The sequence below is a fragment of the Neoarius graeffei genome, chromosome 10 (assembly GCF_027579695.1).
Source record: "Neoarius graeffei isolate fNeoGra1 chromosome 10, fNeoGra1.pri, whole genome shotgun sequence".
NCBI lineage: Eukaryota > Metazoa > Chordata > Actinopteri > Siluriformes > Ariidae > Neoarius > Neoarius graeffei.
The window spans coordinates 90,235,370-90,252,548 of record NC_083578.1 but is presented as its reverse complement, the minus strand read 5'-3'; the positions used below and the strand labels follow the sequence as shown (position 1 = coordinate 90,252,548).

Genomic DNA, 17,179 nt, shown 5'->3' with positions numbered 1-17,179 from the left:
TGTTTATGTAGGAAGTGACAGATTCATGAATTAACCAATCAGATTTTGATTTCTAGTTGGAGGGACCAAAAATGTATCGCCCTCAGCCTTCTCGAAGGCCAACGTGAGCTTCACTGTCTCCTGGAGATGTTTATGTGACGTTTGGTGAACAGAAGGAGTCTCCAGTGTCAGAGTCGGAGTGAATTTAACTCTTTGATGGTTATATTACTGTATTTACATGCAGATTTTTATATTTTCACTTTTTTTTTTACTGCATGAATTTTTATTCTGTTTAAATGTTACTTTTATAAAAGGTAAATACTGTCCATGAGTAAAACGGCTAAAAGAACCCTTTTTTAAATTTCCAATATCAAAAAATTTTAATAATAAAGTTGACAACTGAATTTATTTATTTAGTTGGTTATTTTATTTATTTTAGAAAACATTATTTCTGAGCATGCACCGTCGACTAAGTTTAGGACTGTTGAATGACACAAGGAGATAAAAAAAATTTAATCAAACAAAAACTATTTATTATCTAAGGTAATCAGTATAATTTGGCACCAAAACACTTTTTTACTTTATTTTTTTTATGTAGAAAGTTGTTAAAATTGAGAGAGAAGTTGTTTTTAGCACTACAGAAGTTTAGTTTAATTTACAGTAATGCTGTCAAGTGATTTGGAGTTGATTTACATCGTATATTTTCTTAATTTTTAAAAAAAATTTAAACTGTGTGGACATGATGCATAAAAGGGTTAATATCAATTTTAACTTTCAGGAGTTTTTTTTTTCCTTTTTAAAATAAAAAAAAAAACCTTTAGAATAGAATAAAGCACCACATGAAGAAAGCAAACTGATTTTTAAATCCTTGTGTTTTAATTGCGTTGGTTTGCGTTCCTCTGAACACAGAACTGCAGGAATTTCTCGTTTGGTTCAAGTTTTTGTTGAACTCGTGGTGATGAGGTTCTTGAAGTCGTACGACCAACAAAACAGCAGCAGCTTCCACAGGTAAAGCTGATTAAAGTGGAACATCCAGTTTGAAACCTTCCCTGTTACTGCATCGTTTACAGAACAGAGGAGAAGATGGTGATTTGGTCTGAGGATGTTTTTGTCCTGAAGTCCACACTGATGTTGGTTTGATTCCTTTTCTTTAGACTTTATTAAAGCTGGAGCAGTCGTACAGTAATAAAAACCCTGAGAACTGAGGAGGAAGTGATGAAGGGACTTCGATAAGGGTGCGTTTAAAAAAAAAAAACTGGAATGTTTAAAGAAAGGTCCCAAATCCACCTCAACTCACTTCCTCTCGTCACTCCGGCCTGCTGATGTGCAGCCGTCATTTTTAAAGCGCAACACAGACATTAAATTAAACGACTTCTCGCAAGAGGAAGTGAGCAGAGCTGGAACAGGGATGGGTCCAGAGTCTGGATCAGGAGCGTTTGTTCTTCCTGTTCATGTAGCTCTGGTAGTAGAAGTTGCTGAAGAGCAGGATGAGGCTGATGCAGTAGGCGAACACAACGCCGTTCATAGAGTCGGGGAAGTCACACTCGGTGAACAGGTTGTAGCCGGTGTGTGTGGTGAGAAGAACGAACTGCAGCTGGAAATGAAAGAGGTGGTGAGAAGGAACACACACCTTCAGTTCACTGAGATATTCAAGAGAGTGTGTGTGTGTTTACCAGTTGTATGGAGGTGAGGTAACGTTTCCACCACAGATATTTCTGCATGTGTGGACCCAAAGCTGCCAGACCATAGTACGAATACATGATGATGTGTACGAATGTGTTGAGGAGCCCAATGAAGAATGCTACACACACACACACACACACACACACACACACAAACAATGTACTTACTTAGTGATAACAGGATCTTTTACACTTCATTACACAGCTCTATTCTCTAAAGACAAACAGTTATAAAAAGTAAGAAGAGCGGCGTACACTGTCCCCCGGCCACGTACTTGACTCCGGCCCACCAGTTGAAGATCATGGTGCCGTGATGGTACACATGCAGGAAGGTCAGCTGACTGTTCTTCTTACGCAAGATAAAAAACACCTGGCGAGAGAAGGGTAAGAAAGTGCTGTGATGTTATTGGTGTGTTTTTGCTTTGAGATATAATCAAAACATCCACAACACCACCATCCAACATTCTCCAACAACACCAACATTCACCATAAATGTTCACCAGCAAACATCAGCAAATACCAACATTCAACTGCACACCAATAAACGCCATCAAAGACCCAAAACAATCAACCACACACAAACACTCCCAATTTTTGACCAGGAAGCACCAATATTCCCCAATAAATGTCAACATTTTCCATTAAACACCACTTTTATCCAATATACAGTACCTCACTGAACATTCAAACATAAACAACACGCCCCAGTGCTCCCAACCAAACACCGATATTCAGTCACGTTCACCAGCACCCTCCTGCTGGGCCTGTTCAGCATTGATTAAGTCCAACCTGACGGGAGGGGTCAATAAGGTCGATCCATCTGCAGAGAGACGCCAGCATCTGGACCCCAAGAAGCTTAAAGCTTTACTCAGTAAGATAGTAAGCATTTATTTTTAATGGCTTAATATATTTTGCAAAGTTATTGTAAATGGTAAAGGGTAACAAACAAACACTTTAGGACTGAAATGTACACAACTAATAGTGAAACAGATGGACAAATAAAAAGCTTTAACAGCTTGGATATTCTTTTAGATATAAAGCAATTTCTCTATCTAGTTAGAATACATCAAACATTTCATCAGCGGGGTGGCACGGTGGTGTGGTGGTTAGCGCTGTCACCTCACAGCAAGAAGGTCCGGGTTCGAGCCCCGTGGCCGGCGAGGGCCTTTCTGTGCGGAGTTTGCATGTTCTCCCCGTGTCCGCGTGGGTTTCCTCCGGGTGCTCCGGTTTCCCCCACAGTCCAAAGACATGCAGGTTAGGTTAACTGGTGACTCTAAATTGAGCGTAGGTGTGAATGTGAGTGTGAATGGTTGTCTGTGTCAGCCCTGTGATGACCTGGCGACTTGTCCAGGGTGAACCCCGCCTTTCGCCCGTAGTCAGCTGGGATAGGCTCCAGCTCGCCTGCGACCCTGTAGAACAGGATAAAGCAGCTACAGATAATGAGATGAGATTAAAAATCCCAGCACCAGCATCAATTCTCCTCCCATAGGCAGACGCTTGGCTACGACAAAAATACTTCTTTGGTCTCACTGACCAAAATACTTCCTGGAAAACTTAAAGTGGATACAGTAGTGTAACCTCCTCGCTCTATAAGCCCCTTGGAGAACCTTCCTAACTCCTTCCTTGGTTCCTTGAGAAGCCAATTCTGATTTCAGACTGAACTATTTACAGGTAACCCACTGAGGAGCGAGGACTAGGCATACAAGAAAAATATTACCAGTATTGGGATCCACCTCATCTTTCCTTTTGCAACAATCAGAGGCTAACATTGTGGATGTCTTTCTTATTTTGTTATCTTTTACAGATGCAGTCGTTCAGCAACACCCAGGGGCGAAGATTCCAGACATACGAACGGCCATAAACAAAAGGATCTGTGAGTTGACACACCAGGAAAAGAAAAAGTCCAAGGACAGCTGAAGGACTGGCCAAGGCTGGCCAATCAGAGCGGGTCTTGAGAAGTTAGCATGTGGGATCCACACCACTGCACTAAAGGATTGCCTGGAACTAATTATTATACAGCACATCCCTACCAGCGAACAGTTTGCCATTTGCCGAACACATTATGTACATTATGCTATTATGATGCTGATTATTATGATGCTCAGCTTCAGATGGAACCATGGTGACATGCCTTTCATTCCTTTTGTTCTCAGGTCCCTTCAGCTGCTGCTTTTGAAATAAACTTCATTCAGTGAATGTAAACTATACTGATGTATTATTCAATACATTATTTATATTTTAAAATATATGACAGACATTGTACATTAGATTATTTCATATTTACCATGTATAATATGATAATTATATATAATTAAATATATTATTTCATATAAATCAATATATTTTCAACATATTTAAGACCTTGTACATATATGTTCCCATATAAATCTCATTATATTATCTTGCATATTGAGGTATCTCATATAATTTTACATATATATTTACAATGCCTCTTCCAATAAATAATCTTGTATATAATGTTGAACATATATATATATATATATATATATATATATATATATATATAAACAATATATTATATAGTATATTTTCAAAACAATATGTATTTATTCAATATATGAAAATATGAAAACAGCCAATAATTGCAGTATTTTCCCATATATTGTCAGCTTATATATTGAGAAATATATTTTCGTTGCGTAAGGGAACACCATCAAACATCATTCTCCAATATTTGACACATTTAGCTTTAAACACCAGCAATCACCAGTCAACACTATCAAACAAAATTCAACACATACCAGGACTCCCAATAATCACCAACAAACTCAAACACCAACATTTGCAGACATTTTCCAACAAACACCTTCAAACACCATCAAATTTGGCATTCAACCTTCACCAGTAAGTGCCATCAAACACCCATCACCAACGTACACAGATTTCCAAACACCAACCTTCACCATGAATATTTCCCAACATTACCACCAACATGCTCCAGTGTTTACCACCACACACCATTTTCCAGTGCATAGCAATGAACACTAACATTTAACAGTAAACACCATCAAACTTCCAAAAAAAAACCCCACCAAACATCCACTCTCTCACCAACAAACACCAACATTTACCACTCAACAACATTAAATACCAACAAAACAAGCAATTTACCACCAAGATTCATCATTACCATGTGGCTACTAACCCCTAACAAACACCATCAAATGGCAACACGCACCATTTCACACCAATATTCACCACCAAGCACCAATGTTCTTTATTAAATGCCAAGATTTACCATGAAAAAAAGTTCCTCATGAAGCACCATCAAATCCCTCATCAACACCAACATTCACCACCAAGCACCGACATTTAGTTTTATTAGATGATGTTCGGTTGGTGTTTAAGAGACACTTTGTCCTGATGGGGTGCAGTAACTTACTGTATCACTGAGCTCGATGACTTTGGAGAAGAAGAACCACCAGCACACACTGGCCATCTGAGAACCAGGAAAACGAAAGCACACGGAAAAATGACACGTCAAAGGATGTCACCATGGACACGCCACATAAAGTTTACGTTACACTTCGTTACAGTATCTCAGTAACATGACAAGCTCTAATGTAAGTAAGAACAGCTCAATAACATTAAACGTAACTACAACCCCGATTCCAAAAAAGTTGGGACAAAGTACAAATTGTAAATAAAAACGGAATGCAATAATTTACAAATCTCAAAAACTGATATTGTATTCACAATAGAACATAGACAACATATCAAATGTCGAAAGTGAGAAATTTTGAAATTTCATGCCAAATATTGGCTCATTTGAAATTTCATGACAGCAACACATCTCAAAAAAGTTGGGACAGGGGCAATAAGAGGCTGGAAAAGTTAAAGGTACAAAAAAGGAACAGCTGGAGGACCAAATTGCAACTCATTAGGTCAATTGGCAATAGGTCATTAACATGACTGGGTATAAAAAGAGCATCTTGGAGTGGCAGCGGTTCTCGGAAGTAAAGATGGGAAGAGGATCACCAATCCCCCTAATTCTGCGCCGACAAATAGTGGAGCAATATCAGAAAGGAGTTCGACAGTGTAAAATTGCAAAGAGTTTGAACATATCATCATCTACAGTGCATAATATCATCAAAAGATTCAGAGAATCTGGAAGAATCTCTGTGCGTAAGGGTCAAGGCCGGAAAACCATACTGGGTGCCCGTGATCTTCGGGCCCTTAGACGGCACTGCATCACATACAGGCATGCTTCTGTATTGGAAATCACAAAATGGGCTCAGGAATATTTCCGGAGAACATTATCTGTGAACACAATTCACCGTGCCATCCGCCGTTGCCAGCTAAAACTCTATAGTGCAAAGAAGAAGCCGTATCTAAACATGATCCAGATGCGTAGACATCTTCTCTGGGCCAAGGCTCATTTAAAATGGACTGTGGAAAAGTGGAAAACTGTTCTGTGGTCAGACGAATCAAAATGTGAAGTTCTTTATGGAAATCAGGGACGCCGTGTCATTCGGACTAAAGAGGACAAGGACGACCCGAGTTGTTATCAGCGTTCAGTTCAGAAGCCTGCATCTCTGATGGTATGGGGTTGCATTAGTGCGTGTGGCATGGGCAGCTTACACATCTGGAAAGACACCATCAATGCTGAAAGGTATATCCAGGTTCTAGAGCAACATATGCTCCCATCCAGACGACGTCTCTTTCACGGAAGACCTTGCATTTTCCAACATGACAATGCCAAACCACATACTGCATCAATTACAGCATCATGGCTGCGTAGAAGAAGGGTCCGGGTACTGAACTGGCCAGCCTGCAGTCCAGATCTTTCACTCATAGAAAACATTTGGCGCATCATAAAACGGAAGATACGACAAAAAAGACCTAAGACAGTTGAGCAACTAGAATCCTACATTAGACAAGAATGGGTTAACATTCCTATCCCTAAACTTGAGCAACTTGTCTCCTCAGTCCCCAGACGTTTACAGACTGTTGTAAAGAGAAAAGGGGATGTCTCACAGCGGTAAACATGGCCTTGTCCCAACTTTTTTGAGATGTGTTGTTGTCATGAAATTTAAAATCACCTAATTTTTCTCTTTAAATGATACATTTTCTCAGTTTAAACATTTGATATGTCATCTATGTTCTATTCTGTATAAAATATGGAATTTTGAAACTTCCACATCATTGCATTCCGTTTTTATTTACAATTTGTACTTTGTCCCAACTTTTTTGGAATCAGGGTTGTAGAAATGGATAAAAAAAAGACATGTTGGGAAAAATTATTTTGCAAATAGCTGGAGTGTAACAGGAACGAAACACTTCAGGACGTGCTGTTATAGGAAAACAATCGACTTCATGGTAACTGTGCTTCATCACACCACTGCACTGTTGATTATTTTCCTAAAACAGCACAGCACACAGTGAGTTACCCCTTAATTAATTAGAGGTAATGATTACCCTCCTAGCCAGAGGACTGCTGCTGTAGTCGACAGGCTGACAGAGGTAGCTGTAGTCTGAGAGCCAAGACGTCACTAAGAACTAGTCAGAACAAAATATAAAAGCTTTAAAGAAATTTGTTTGTTGTCCAGAAAAATCATAATATTTCAATGTGTTCATTAATATATTCATTAACTTTATAACTAATAAATATTTGAGTGTAGTACACTGCAATCCCACGATAACAAACTCCTCCTTAGGCGATGTCCAAACAGTTCGTTATTCCAAAAAGTTCGTTATACTGAAATGGAACCACTTGTCACACCACACACTCGTGTTATACGCAAAATTTTAGGTACATTAAAATTCCTTACCACAAATTTCTCCTTCCGAGTCACTATCGCAGTTCACTGACTGAGTTAAAGGATCTCGAATGAAGGCGATGATTGATTTCTTCATCTGTTATGGAAATGATGGAGGTTAACGCTCTATCGTATCGTGTCACTGTCCAAACACTGACTCACTCTGTTTTCTAAATCTTCACCATTCAGTCCATTCATGTGCTACAAATCAACAATGATGTCATTTACGTCACGGGGCGGGGCAATAAAACCACCACCGGTACACTTTAGCTAGGTGTTAAGTTTAGTAGTGTCAGCAGTTATTTCATCCTTTTATTGATCCTTTGATCACGTTCTCGATAATTGTTAGTCATCGACACCTAAGTGACGCTCGTTAAGCCTTTCTTTTATGGCGTTAACACTCATAAGTATTGCTAACTTGACTGCGGACTTGATTATTGTTTGTCTCTGGGGGAAGAGGAGCGCATGGATCAGTGTGTGCGAATGACGGAAGAGTGTTTATTTACAAACAGGCAGGCAAACAGCACAAAAACGTAAGATAAAGAAAGGCAGGGTCATGAAACGGGCAACAGTCATGCAAGGCACAAACAGAATGGCGAAGGAAAAGATGAAAGGCGCAAAACAAAGTCAAAACCAGAAAGGCAATACACAGATATAAGGCCTGGTAATGTTAGACACTCGGTACAGCGCGTATACTTCACCAAGTCTGTGTGTTTAGAGATTCCTTATAAGTGTATGCTGTGATTGCACTCTAATCTGGAACAGGTGCATAGTACTGTAATTAGTCCTAATGGTGCTGTGTGCTCCAAGTGCCAACACACGTAGACGTGACACTGCAATGTCTTTTTTTTTGACGATTCCGACTCATCGTCATTAAAGGCAGGGGACATGAACTTAGTTCATGATGTATCAAAGCTTGTAGTAAAAGAGCGGGGTTCGTTATAGCGTGATTGCAGTGTATATGTAGTAAGTCTTGAAGACATTACATAAAAGTTGAGACACTTTCCAAAATGTTTGGGAAACTGTATGAAAATTATATTTTTATGCTACTTTTACATTAAGAATAAATACTAAACAAATGCAGATGTGATCACCTGTAAACGGAAAACATTTGCGATACTGAGTTATACAGTTATTATTACATGCTCCATGAATGTTTCCTCCAGTTCTATTCCTCATGCTCGTAAGATTTGATCCAATACACCACTGCTGAGCTCCTCCGCAGTCACCTGTCTGTGCCCCTGCCGGCATCGCTACACCCGGACATTGCTCTCCAGCCTCGGCGGAGATACATTCACCGTGGCTCCCATCAGAACTTTTACTACGACAACTCCAGACCCATTCAATTACTCTGGTCCACCTCTCGCCAACCCCGCAGACTTGCTGGTCGGGCTGCTGATCACAGTGCGTTAGCCATCCCGGCTAGATCAACAATCAACGCCTCTGTCAGACAAGACAACTCCACCATCAACTTTGGTCTCCTCAACATCCGCTCACTCACAGGCAAAGGTCATCTCATCCAAAATCTCCTCAACGACCGTAAGCTTGACTTCCTCTGTTTGACTGAAACATGGCAACAACCCGGCGATTTCTCACAACTCTGTCCTGGGGCCCCTCCTCTTCATCACCTACCTCCTTCCCCTCGGCAATATATTTCATAAATTTAATATCAACTTTCATTGCTATGCGGATGACACCCAGCTCTACCTGTCTGGAAAACCCTCTTCCCTCTTCCCTTACCACCTGCTTAGCTGAAATCAAATCCTGGTTCACCTCTAACTTCCTGAAACTGAACAGCGACAAAACTGAAGTCCTCCTTGTAGGCACCAAATCCACCCTCTCCAAAGTTGACAGTATCTTCTTTTCAATTGACGGTTCCATAAGTCTTCCCCTCCACTCAGGTCAAGAGCCTGGGTGTCATCCTAGACAGCTCTCTATCCTTCCTCTCTCATATCAATAACATTACACGGTCTGCTTATTTTCACTTACGTAACATAAATCGTCTTCGCCCCTCCCTCACCTCCCACACCACCTCCATCCTTGTACACAGTCTTGTCACCTCCCACATTGACTACTGTAATTCTCTCCTTTTTGGTCTCCCTCAAAAATCCCTTCATAAGCTCCAATTGGTCCAGAATTCAGCTGCCCGTATCATCATCAATACGCCCTCTTTTCATCACATCACCCCAACACTACAGACTCTCCACTGGCTCCCTATCAAATACAGGATCAACTTCAAAATTCTCCTCCACACATTCAAGGCCATCCATAATCTTGCCCCTCCAGATTTGTCCAATCTTCTCCACATTGCTACCCCCTCTCGCTCCCTCCAATCCTCCTCCTCCATCCTCCTCACTGTCCCCTCTGCCCGTCTCAGTACTATGGGGAGTAGAGCTTTCAGTCACTCTGCTCCCCAACTCTGGAATTCACTCCCCCACGACATACATAATATCGACTCTCTACCTCTATTCAAATCCAGACTGAAAACTCACTTGTTTCAGTTAGCATATTCACCGTGTCTTTTACCATCTCTAAATTCTGTTTACTTTCTCTGTGCTTTTATTGTCTTGTTTTACTGTTTGTACTGTTGTTTTTACTGTTTGTATAGTGTCCTTGAGTGTTTTGAAAGGCGCTTCGAAATAAAATGCATTATTATTTGCTTCATTTCCTGACTTGAAGAATAAAAGCAGAAAAGCGTAGAAGACACTTTACCTCATGGAACATGTAGACCGACAGACAAACCATAGCAAAGTTGTAAACTATAAGCACAAGTTTGAGGTCCAGTGGTTTCCTGTTTCTCATGAGTTTGGGTCCAAGCCAGATGATGGCGAGGTAGCAGAGAAAAATACAGAAGACAGGAACGGGGGAGTAAACGAGCAGCCATGGGTCAGTCCTCTTATCTGGAACCAACAGTGGAGAGAAATTTGGAGGAAAGAACAGCAGAGCATAGAGCATGAATAATGCACTTTAAGCTGGTGTGTATTAGTAAGGGTGGAGAGATCAGAGGCCGAGGCTCCTGAAGACAGAGTGCGTGTCTGGGGTATTAGTTTTATGTTCTCCGGGTGTCCATCTGAGAATCTCGTCAGAGCGAGTGGTTGAATGTTTGTATGGTTTATATGGCGTTTTCACTGTAACCAGCAGATGAACTGATTAGATTTTTTAATTTATCCAAACAAGATCAAGGTCAAATACTTTCAGCATTTCTGACGTACAAATTAATTAATTTAAAAACAAACAAACAAAAAAACTAGATTTGTGGTGGAAGCGTCCTCGCAAGCAGACTTGTACTTGTTTTCATTTATAGTTACCTGGTGGACAAGAAGTTCAACATGCAGGTAAAATAAATTGACACCCTTTTGACATTTGCAAAACAGTTTAGATTTGGTAAATTGGTAATCTGTAAACTTAATTCTCTACGCAGTAGTAGTGATCCACCTCGGTACAGTAACTACAGTTCAAGCTTCCAAATCCCACCACCTGCTGCAACACACACATCGACCGAGCTGCGATTCGTACTAGTCGGGTTAATTGGCATACTGCTCATGTGACAGACGATGTTTTCCAGATCATGAACATTAACCAGACTGAGTAAAATAAAATCCAGCGCAAAGCTGAAATAAAGTTCTCCTGATTAAACATGTCAAGAGAGAAGCTAGTGGGACTCGGATAAATTTTACGCACATTCTGAGAAGAAACCCACGGAGCCCCCTAAGGGTCATGGTGGGGATTTTTTTTTCCGAGCTACTTTTGCATTACCTCACAATACTTGTGTGTTTGATGATAATATTTTTGCATTACAATATCAATCACAATAAGCGTAATGGTTAATGCAAACGTACTGAAACTGGAATGCAAAAGTAGCTCCAACAAATAAAAAATAAATAAACCCACCGTGACTCTTAAGGTCTTCAGACGCACAGTGTGATCTGTCGTTACAATTTTTTCGTCTGACAACATATACCGTATTTTCGAATGAATATCCCATAAACGAACACGTTCACATCAAAGACGACTGTTCAAGCAGAGTTTAGTTTTTTTCATCGCAGGTTCAATTTTTCTAATATTTCCTCCATGACATGAACTCATTCAACCAATCACGGCGCAGGTTGTGGAAACGTCATCACACTGCTGCAAGACTGGTGGAGTCTCTTGTTCAGTTTGTGTCTCAAAACCCAGCGAGCTTTGATAATGATGATAAATGACGAAAAGAACAACTTTAAAGACAACATCTGGAAAAAACATAGTAGAGGAGCTCGGCAGTGAAAATGGTGTGTGTGCAGTTCGTACATGGTCCGTAGCCAACTCTGAGAGATGTGGTGAAGCTCACACCACCTCCAGCTAGGAGCTGGGACTCCAAAACAACTCATGGATATAGCCCTTAAATGCCCACTTTTCAAATTTGTATATTTCTTCTTATTTTTTATTCTACATTACTGGCATTTAGCAGACGCTTTTATCCAGAGCAACATACAACATACCCAGAGCAGCCTGGGGAACAGCTGGGAGTTAGGTGCCTTGCTTAAGGGCACTATAGCTATTCCTGGTGGTCAGGGGACTCAAACCGGCAACCTGTTGATCCCAAAGCTGCTTCTCGAACCATTAGGCCATGGCTTCTGCAAAATTCTATGGACATAGCTACTTTTGTCTTTGCTAAATTCTTGTCTTACAGTGGTGCTTGAAAGTTTGTGAACCCTTTCGAAGTTTCTATATTTCTGCATAAATATGACCTAAAACATCATCAGATTTTCACACAACTCCTAAAAGTAGATAAAGAGAACCCAGTTAAACAAATGAGACAAAAATGTTATACTTGGTCATTTATTCTCATCTCATCTCATTATCTGTAGCCGCTTTATCCTTCTACAGGGTCGCAGGCAAGCTGGAGCCTATCCCAGCTGACTACGGGTGAAAGGCGGGGTACACCCTGGACAAGTCGCCAGGTCATCACAGGGCTGACACATAGACACAGACAACCATTCACACTCACATTCACACCTACGCTCAATTTAGAGTCACCAGTTAACCTAACCTGCATGTCTTTGGACTGTGGGGGAAACCGGAGCACCCGGAGGAAACCCACGCGGACACGGGGAGAACATGCAAACTCCGCACAGAAAGGCCCTCGCCGGCCACGGGGCTCGAACCCGGACCTTCTTGCTGTGAGGCGACGGTGCTAACCACTACACCACCGTGCTGCCCTGGTCATTTATTTATTGAGGAAAATGATCCAATATTACATATCTGTGAGTGGCAAAAGTATGTGAACCTCTAAGATTAGCCATTAATTTGAAGGTGAAATTAAAGTCAGGTGTTTGTCATCCCATTGATTGAAATCAGGTGTGAGTGGGCACCCTGTTTTATTTAAAGAACAGGGATCTATTAAAGTCTGATCTTCACAACACATGTTTGTGGAAGTGTATCATGGCACGAACAAAGGAGATTTCTGAGGACCTCAGAAAAAGCGTTGTTGATGCTCATCAGGCTGGAAAAGGTTACAAAACCATCTCTAAAGAGTTTGGACTCCACCAATCCACAGTCAGACAGATTGTGTAGAAATGGAGGAAATTCAAGACCCCAGGAGTGGTCGACCAACAAAGATCACTCCAAGAGCAAGGCGTGTAATAGTCGGTGAGGTCACAAAGGACCCCAGGGTAACTTCTAAGCAACTGAAGGCCTCTCTCACATTGGCTAATGTTAATGTTCATGAGTCCACCATCAGGAGAACACTGAACAACAATGGTGTGCATGGCAGGGTTGCAAGGAGAAAGCCACTGCTCTCCAAAAAGAACATTGCTGCTCGTCGGAAGTTTGCTAAAGATCACGTGGACAAGCCAGAAGGCTATTGGAAAAATGTTATGTGGACGGATGAGACCAAAACAGAACATTTTGGTTTAAATGAGAAGCATTCTGTTTGGAGAAAGGAAAACACTGCATTCCAGTATAAGAACCTTATCCCATCTGTGAAACATGGTGGTGGTAGTATCATGGTTTGGGCCTGTTTTGCTTCATTTGAGCAAGGACGGCTTCCCATCATTGATGGAACAATGAATTCTGAATTATTCCAGCGAATTCTAAAGGAAAAATGTCAGGACATCTGTCCATGAACTGAATCTCAAGAGAAGGTGGGTCATGCAGCAAGACAAAGACCCTAAGCACACAAGTCATTCTACCAAAGAATGGTTAAAGAAGAATAAAGTTAATGTTTTGGAATGACCAAGTCAAAGTCCTGACCTTAATCCAATGGAAATGTTGTGGAAGGACCTGAAGCGAGCAGTTCATGTGAGGAAACCCACCAACATCCCAGAGTTGAAGCTGTTCTGTACGGAGGAACGGGCTAAAATTCCTCCAAGCCGGTGTGCAGGACTGATCAACAGTTACCGCAAACGTTTAGTTGCAGTTATTGCTGTACAAGGGGGTCACACCAGATACTGAAAGCAAAGGTTCACATACTTTTGCCACTCACAGATATGTAATATCGGATCATTTTCCTCAATAAATAAATGAGCAAGTATAATATTTTTGTCTCATTTGTTTAACTGGGTTCTCTTTATCTACTTTTAGGACTTGTGTGAAAACCTGATGATGTTTTAGGTCATATTTATGCAGAAATATAGAAAATTCTAAAGGGTTCACAAACTTTCAAGCACCACTGTAACTGTTCAAGCACCAATCACCAAAGCAAATTCCTTGTATGTGAGAATGGACTTGGCAATAAACTCGATTCTGATTGGTTAATTAGTTCATTGTACTCATAATGTTAAAGTGCATATCACGGGTAAATTCAGGAGCCAGATCAATGTAATTCTCCTATTTTATATTAAACTTTGGTCAAATATCTGTCACATTTTGCATAATTTTTTACCTTGCGCAATACCAGTTGAAATCAAGCCATTTGAGGCGAATTGGTCCACCTCTGAAAAAACTTGGCATTTGGATTTCCCGGCAAACATTGATTTTTGTGACGTCGCGTGCGGGACGCCTCCCTCTGAATCCTACGCCAGCGCTGGTTTGTTTATGAGAAAACGACCTGGTGGTTTTCTGCAAATTTCTTCAACGTTATCTCATCATCTGTAGCTGCTTTATCCTGTTCTACAGGGTCGCAGGCAAGCTGAAGCCTATCCCAGCTGACTACGGGCAAAAGGCGGGGTACACCCTGGACAAGTCGCCAGGTCATCACAGGGCTGACACATCAACGTTATCATGTAATTATTAAAATGGTTAACAGATGTATCGTAGGAGGGTGTAGCAACACCGATCTTGATGGGATTAGTACTCATCGTTTTCCAAAAGACCGGACAATGAGAGAGAAATGGGAGCGCTTGGTCTACACAGGCTGTGCACTGAAATCGTGCAAAGCTCACGCAGCCTGCTGGCGCTTCCGCAGGTGACGTCACGAATCTGGCTCCAGACTCCCTTGGGATTTTTCCAGATGTGTTTTGTTATTTTAATTTTTTTCTGCTGTAGACAGATGGCCTTGTGCAAAATTACCCTTCTGGATGAGCGTGTAAAGGGACAGACTTTCATATAAAAAAACCCGAAATTGGTCCAGAATATGCACTTTAAAGTCTTTGCATCATCATTTTGGTTTCTGGACCAAAACATGGGGCTGTGCAGCACACTGGAGCTTTTTGTGCCTTGTGGATTCGCGAATAAATTAAAAGATTTGTTCCCGGGTGGCACGGTGGTGTAGTGGTTAGCGCTGTCGCCTCATAGCAAGAAGGTCCAGGTTCGAGCCCCATGGCCGGTGAGGGCCTTTCCGTGCTGAGTTTGCATGTTCTCCCCGTGTCCGCGTGGGTTTCCTCCGGGTGCTCCGGTTTCCCCCACAGTCCAAAGACATGCAGGTTAGGTTAACTGGTGACTCTAAATTGAGCGTAGGTGTGAATGTGAGTGTGAATGGTTGTCTGTGTCTATGTGTCAGCCCTGTGATGACCTGGCGACTTGTCCAGGGTGAACCCCGCCTTTCACCCGTAGTCAGCTGGGATAGGATCCAGCTTGCCTGCGACCCTGTAGAACAGGATAAAGCGGCTACAGATAATGAGATGAGACTGAAAAGACAGAATAAATTCACATCAGTCAGTGTGAACAGAGTAAATGTGAACACACCTCCGTTGTCCAGGATCCACTGATGCAGTGATTTGACTCTGTGCCATGCCGAAGCCATTCAGTAACCTGAACCTGGATAAAAATCATACAGTTTTAATAAAAGTGCATGATTAATGTATTAAAGTAGCCTCCAGAAATGATTTCCTACCCGAGTCGACTCTCATATGGTTCATGTAAAAGAATCGAATGATAGGGATGACTCAAAGATCCGATTCGTTCGGAAACTGTTTACTTTAATGCTGCGTTCATGTGCTATGGGAATTATGGTAAATACCAAACGCCGACATGGAAAGCACACATGAACGCCCCCTCTTGTGGTATTTTCCACTGGGCAACTCGTAGAAAATTTTGATACACGAGTTGCCGAGATGAGATGAACTTTAACCTTTTCAACATGGCGGCGAGCGGTACAAGACACTTGAATGCTAAGCATTGTACGCTACTAAAGTTTTTTTTACTAGTACTAGTGGGTAGTTTTGGGTGTCTATGCAATGTTGCGTCATTAACAAGTGTAATATAATACATTAGAAATCCGTTTCCTTTAAAAATGTGTTGTTATGGTTTGTTTTTACCTATCCAGAGCAGACGCTATTGCTAACGATAGCTAACTAACTATTGCTAACTTGAATCTGGTCCACCATCTTTAATTTGTCAACCACAACAAAAGCATGTGAACACAACACACTGGTAAATACCACTTCCCAACTGGAAAATATCTTCTTCCCAGAGCACATGAATGCAGGGTAAAAGTAAACTGTTTGAGCTTGTTTTCCGTGTAGCATTAGCCACCTAGCAAACCACTATCACGTCACACCACTTTTCTCCATTTAGATAATTAATTAAACACTACATATGTTAGTAAAGTCCGAGGGATTCTGTTCAGACATGCGTGTCGACTCAGCGTTCACCTAAAAGAGTCGATTGATTCATCAACCACAAAGAATGTTATTTCCTCCTCTCTCTCTCTCTCTCTCTCTTTTTTTACCCCGTGGCTAAAACTAAATTGTCAGCTGATTAAGTATCTAATTAAACACTCCACACATATGATTGAAGTGCAAATGATTCGTGTTTGACTCTGATTTGAAAGAGTCGAATATGGAACTGAGTCGTGTTTACAGGTTTACATTTGTAATAAAATGAAACAGATTTGACACAGGCAGTGTAAACACGAACCAAAGCCAGAATCGAGTGTGTTTATGTCTGTAAACAGATATAAGTATCATGTGTAAGATGAATCTTACAGGATTCTTACAGGATTCTTACTTATCCTAAATGAGGATTTAATCATGCTCTGGAGTTCTTCAACCCTGAGCTTCAGGAAGCTCAAACTATTAAAAGTCATTTTGATGAAACTCAGAACCTGCAGTTTGATAGGCTACAAAGTTCAAACTCACCTAGCACTGGTTTTGTCTGTTCTTTGCTTGTTTGTTTGTTTTGTCTGAAGACTGTGGATGTCTCTAATGGACTGGACCTTTGTCCTCCTGCTGATCCACATCCTGGAGGCTGAACCTTTAGCACAATCAGCTTGATTGTTCCTGAGAAAACCAGGTTGTGTTTCTTATTCTGATGATTGTACCACAGTCTGGATTATTTCTACAGCTCTGTCGAAGTGCAGGAGTGTTGCACAAGTCATTT

The 17,179-nt window shown here is 41.2% G+C and overlaps 1 protein-coding gene across 3 annotated transcripts; it reads right to left on the bottom strand.

Moving 5' to 3' along the window:
- Positions 1 to 833: 833 nt before the first annotated feature.
- Positions 834 to 17,179, bottom strand: elovl8b (ELOVL fatty acid elongase 8b). Of its 3 annotated transcripts, none has more exons than XM_060932590.1 (8): positions 16,939 to 17,176; positions 15,545 to 15,616; positions 10,154 to 10,341; positions 7,101 to 7,181; positions 5,065 to 5,121; positions 1,917 to 2,031; positions 1,653 to 1,780; positions 834 to 1,573 (listed from the first exon to the last, which is right to left on the bottom strand). In XM_060932590.1, the coding sequence occupies exons 2-8, from the start codon at positions 15,600 to 15,602 to the stop codon at positions 1,406 to 1,408; spliced, it is 795 nt and encodes a 264-aa protein (XP_060788573.1). In that variant the 5' UTR covers positions 15,603 to 15,616; positions 16,939 to 17,176; the 3' UTR covers positions 834 to 1,405. The 3 variants fall into 3 exon arrangements, with proteins under 3 accessions (XP_060788573.1, XP_060788574.1, XP_060788576.1); XM_060932591.1 differs by lacking the exon at positions 16,939 to 17,176 and adding an exon at positions 15,693 to 16,409; XM_060932593.1 differs by having other exon boundaries at positions 1,433 to 1,573; positions 1,937 to 2,031; positions 16,939 to 17,179.

Coding starts and splice junctions, on each gene's coding strand:
- elovl8b (XM_060932590.1), bottom strand. CDS start 15,602: ATGGCTTCGGCATGGCACAGAGTCAAATCACTGCATCAGTGGATCCTG. Junction 10,342..15,544: donor GTGGATCCTGGACAACGGAG/GTGTGTTCACAT, acceptor TGTTGGTTCCAG/ATAAGAGGACTGACCCATGG. Junction 1,781..1,916: donor GTACGTGGCCGGGGGACAGT/GTACGCCGCTCT, acceptor GTGTGTGTGTAG/CATTCTTCATTGGGCTCCTC.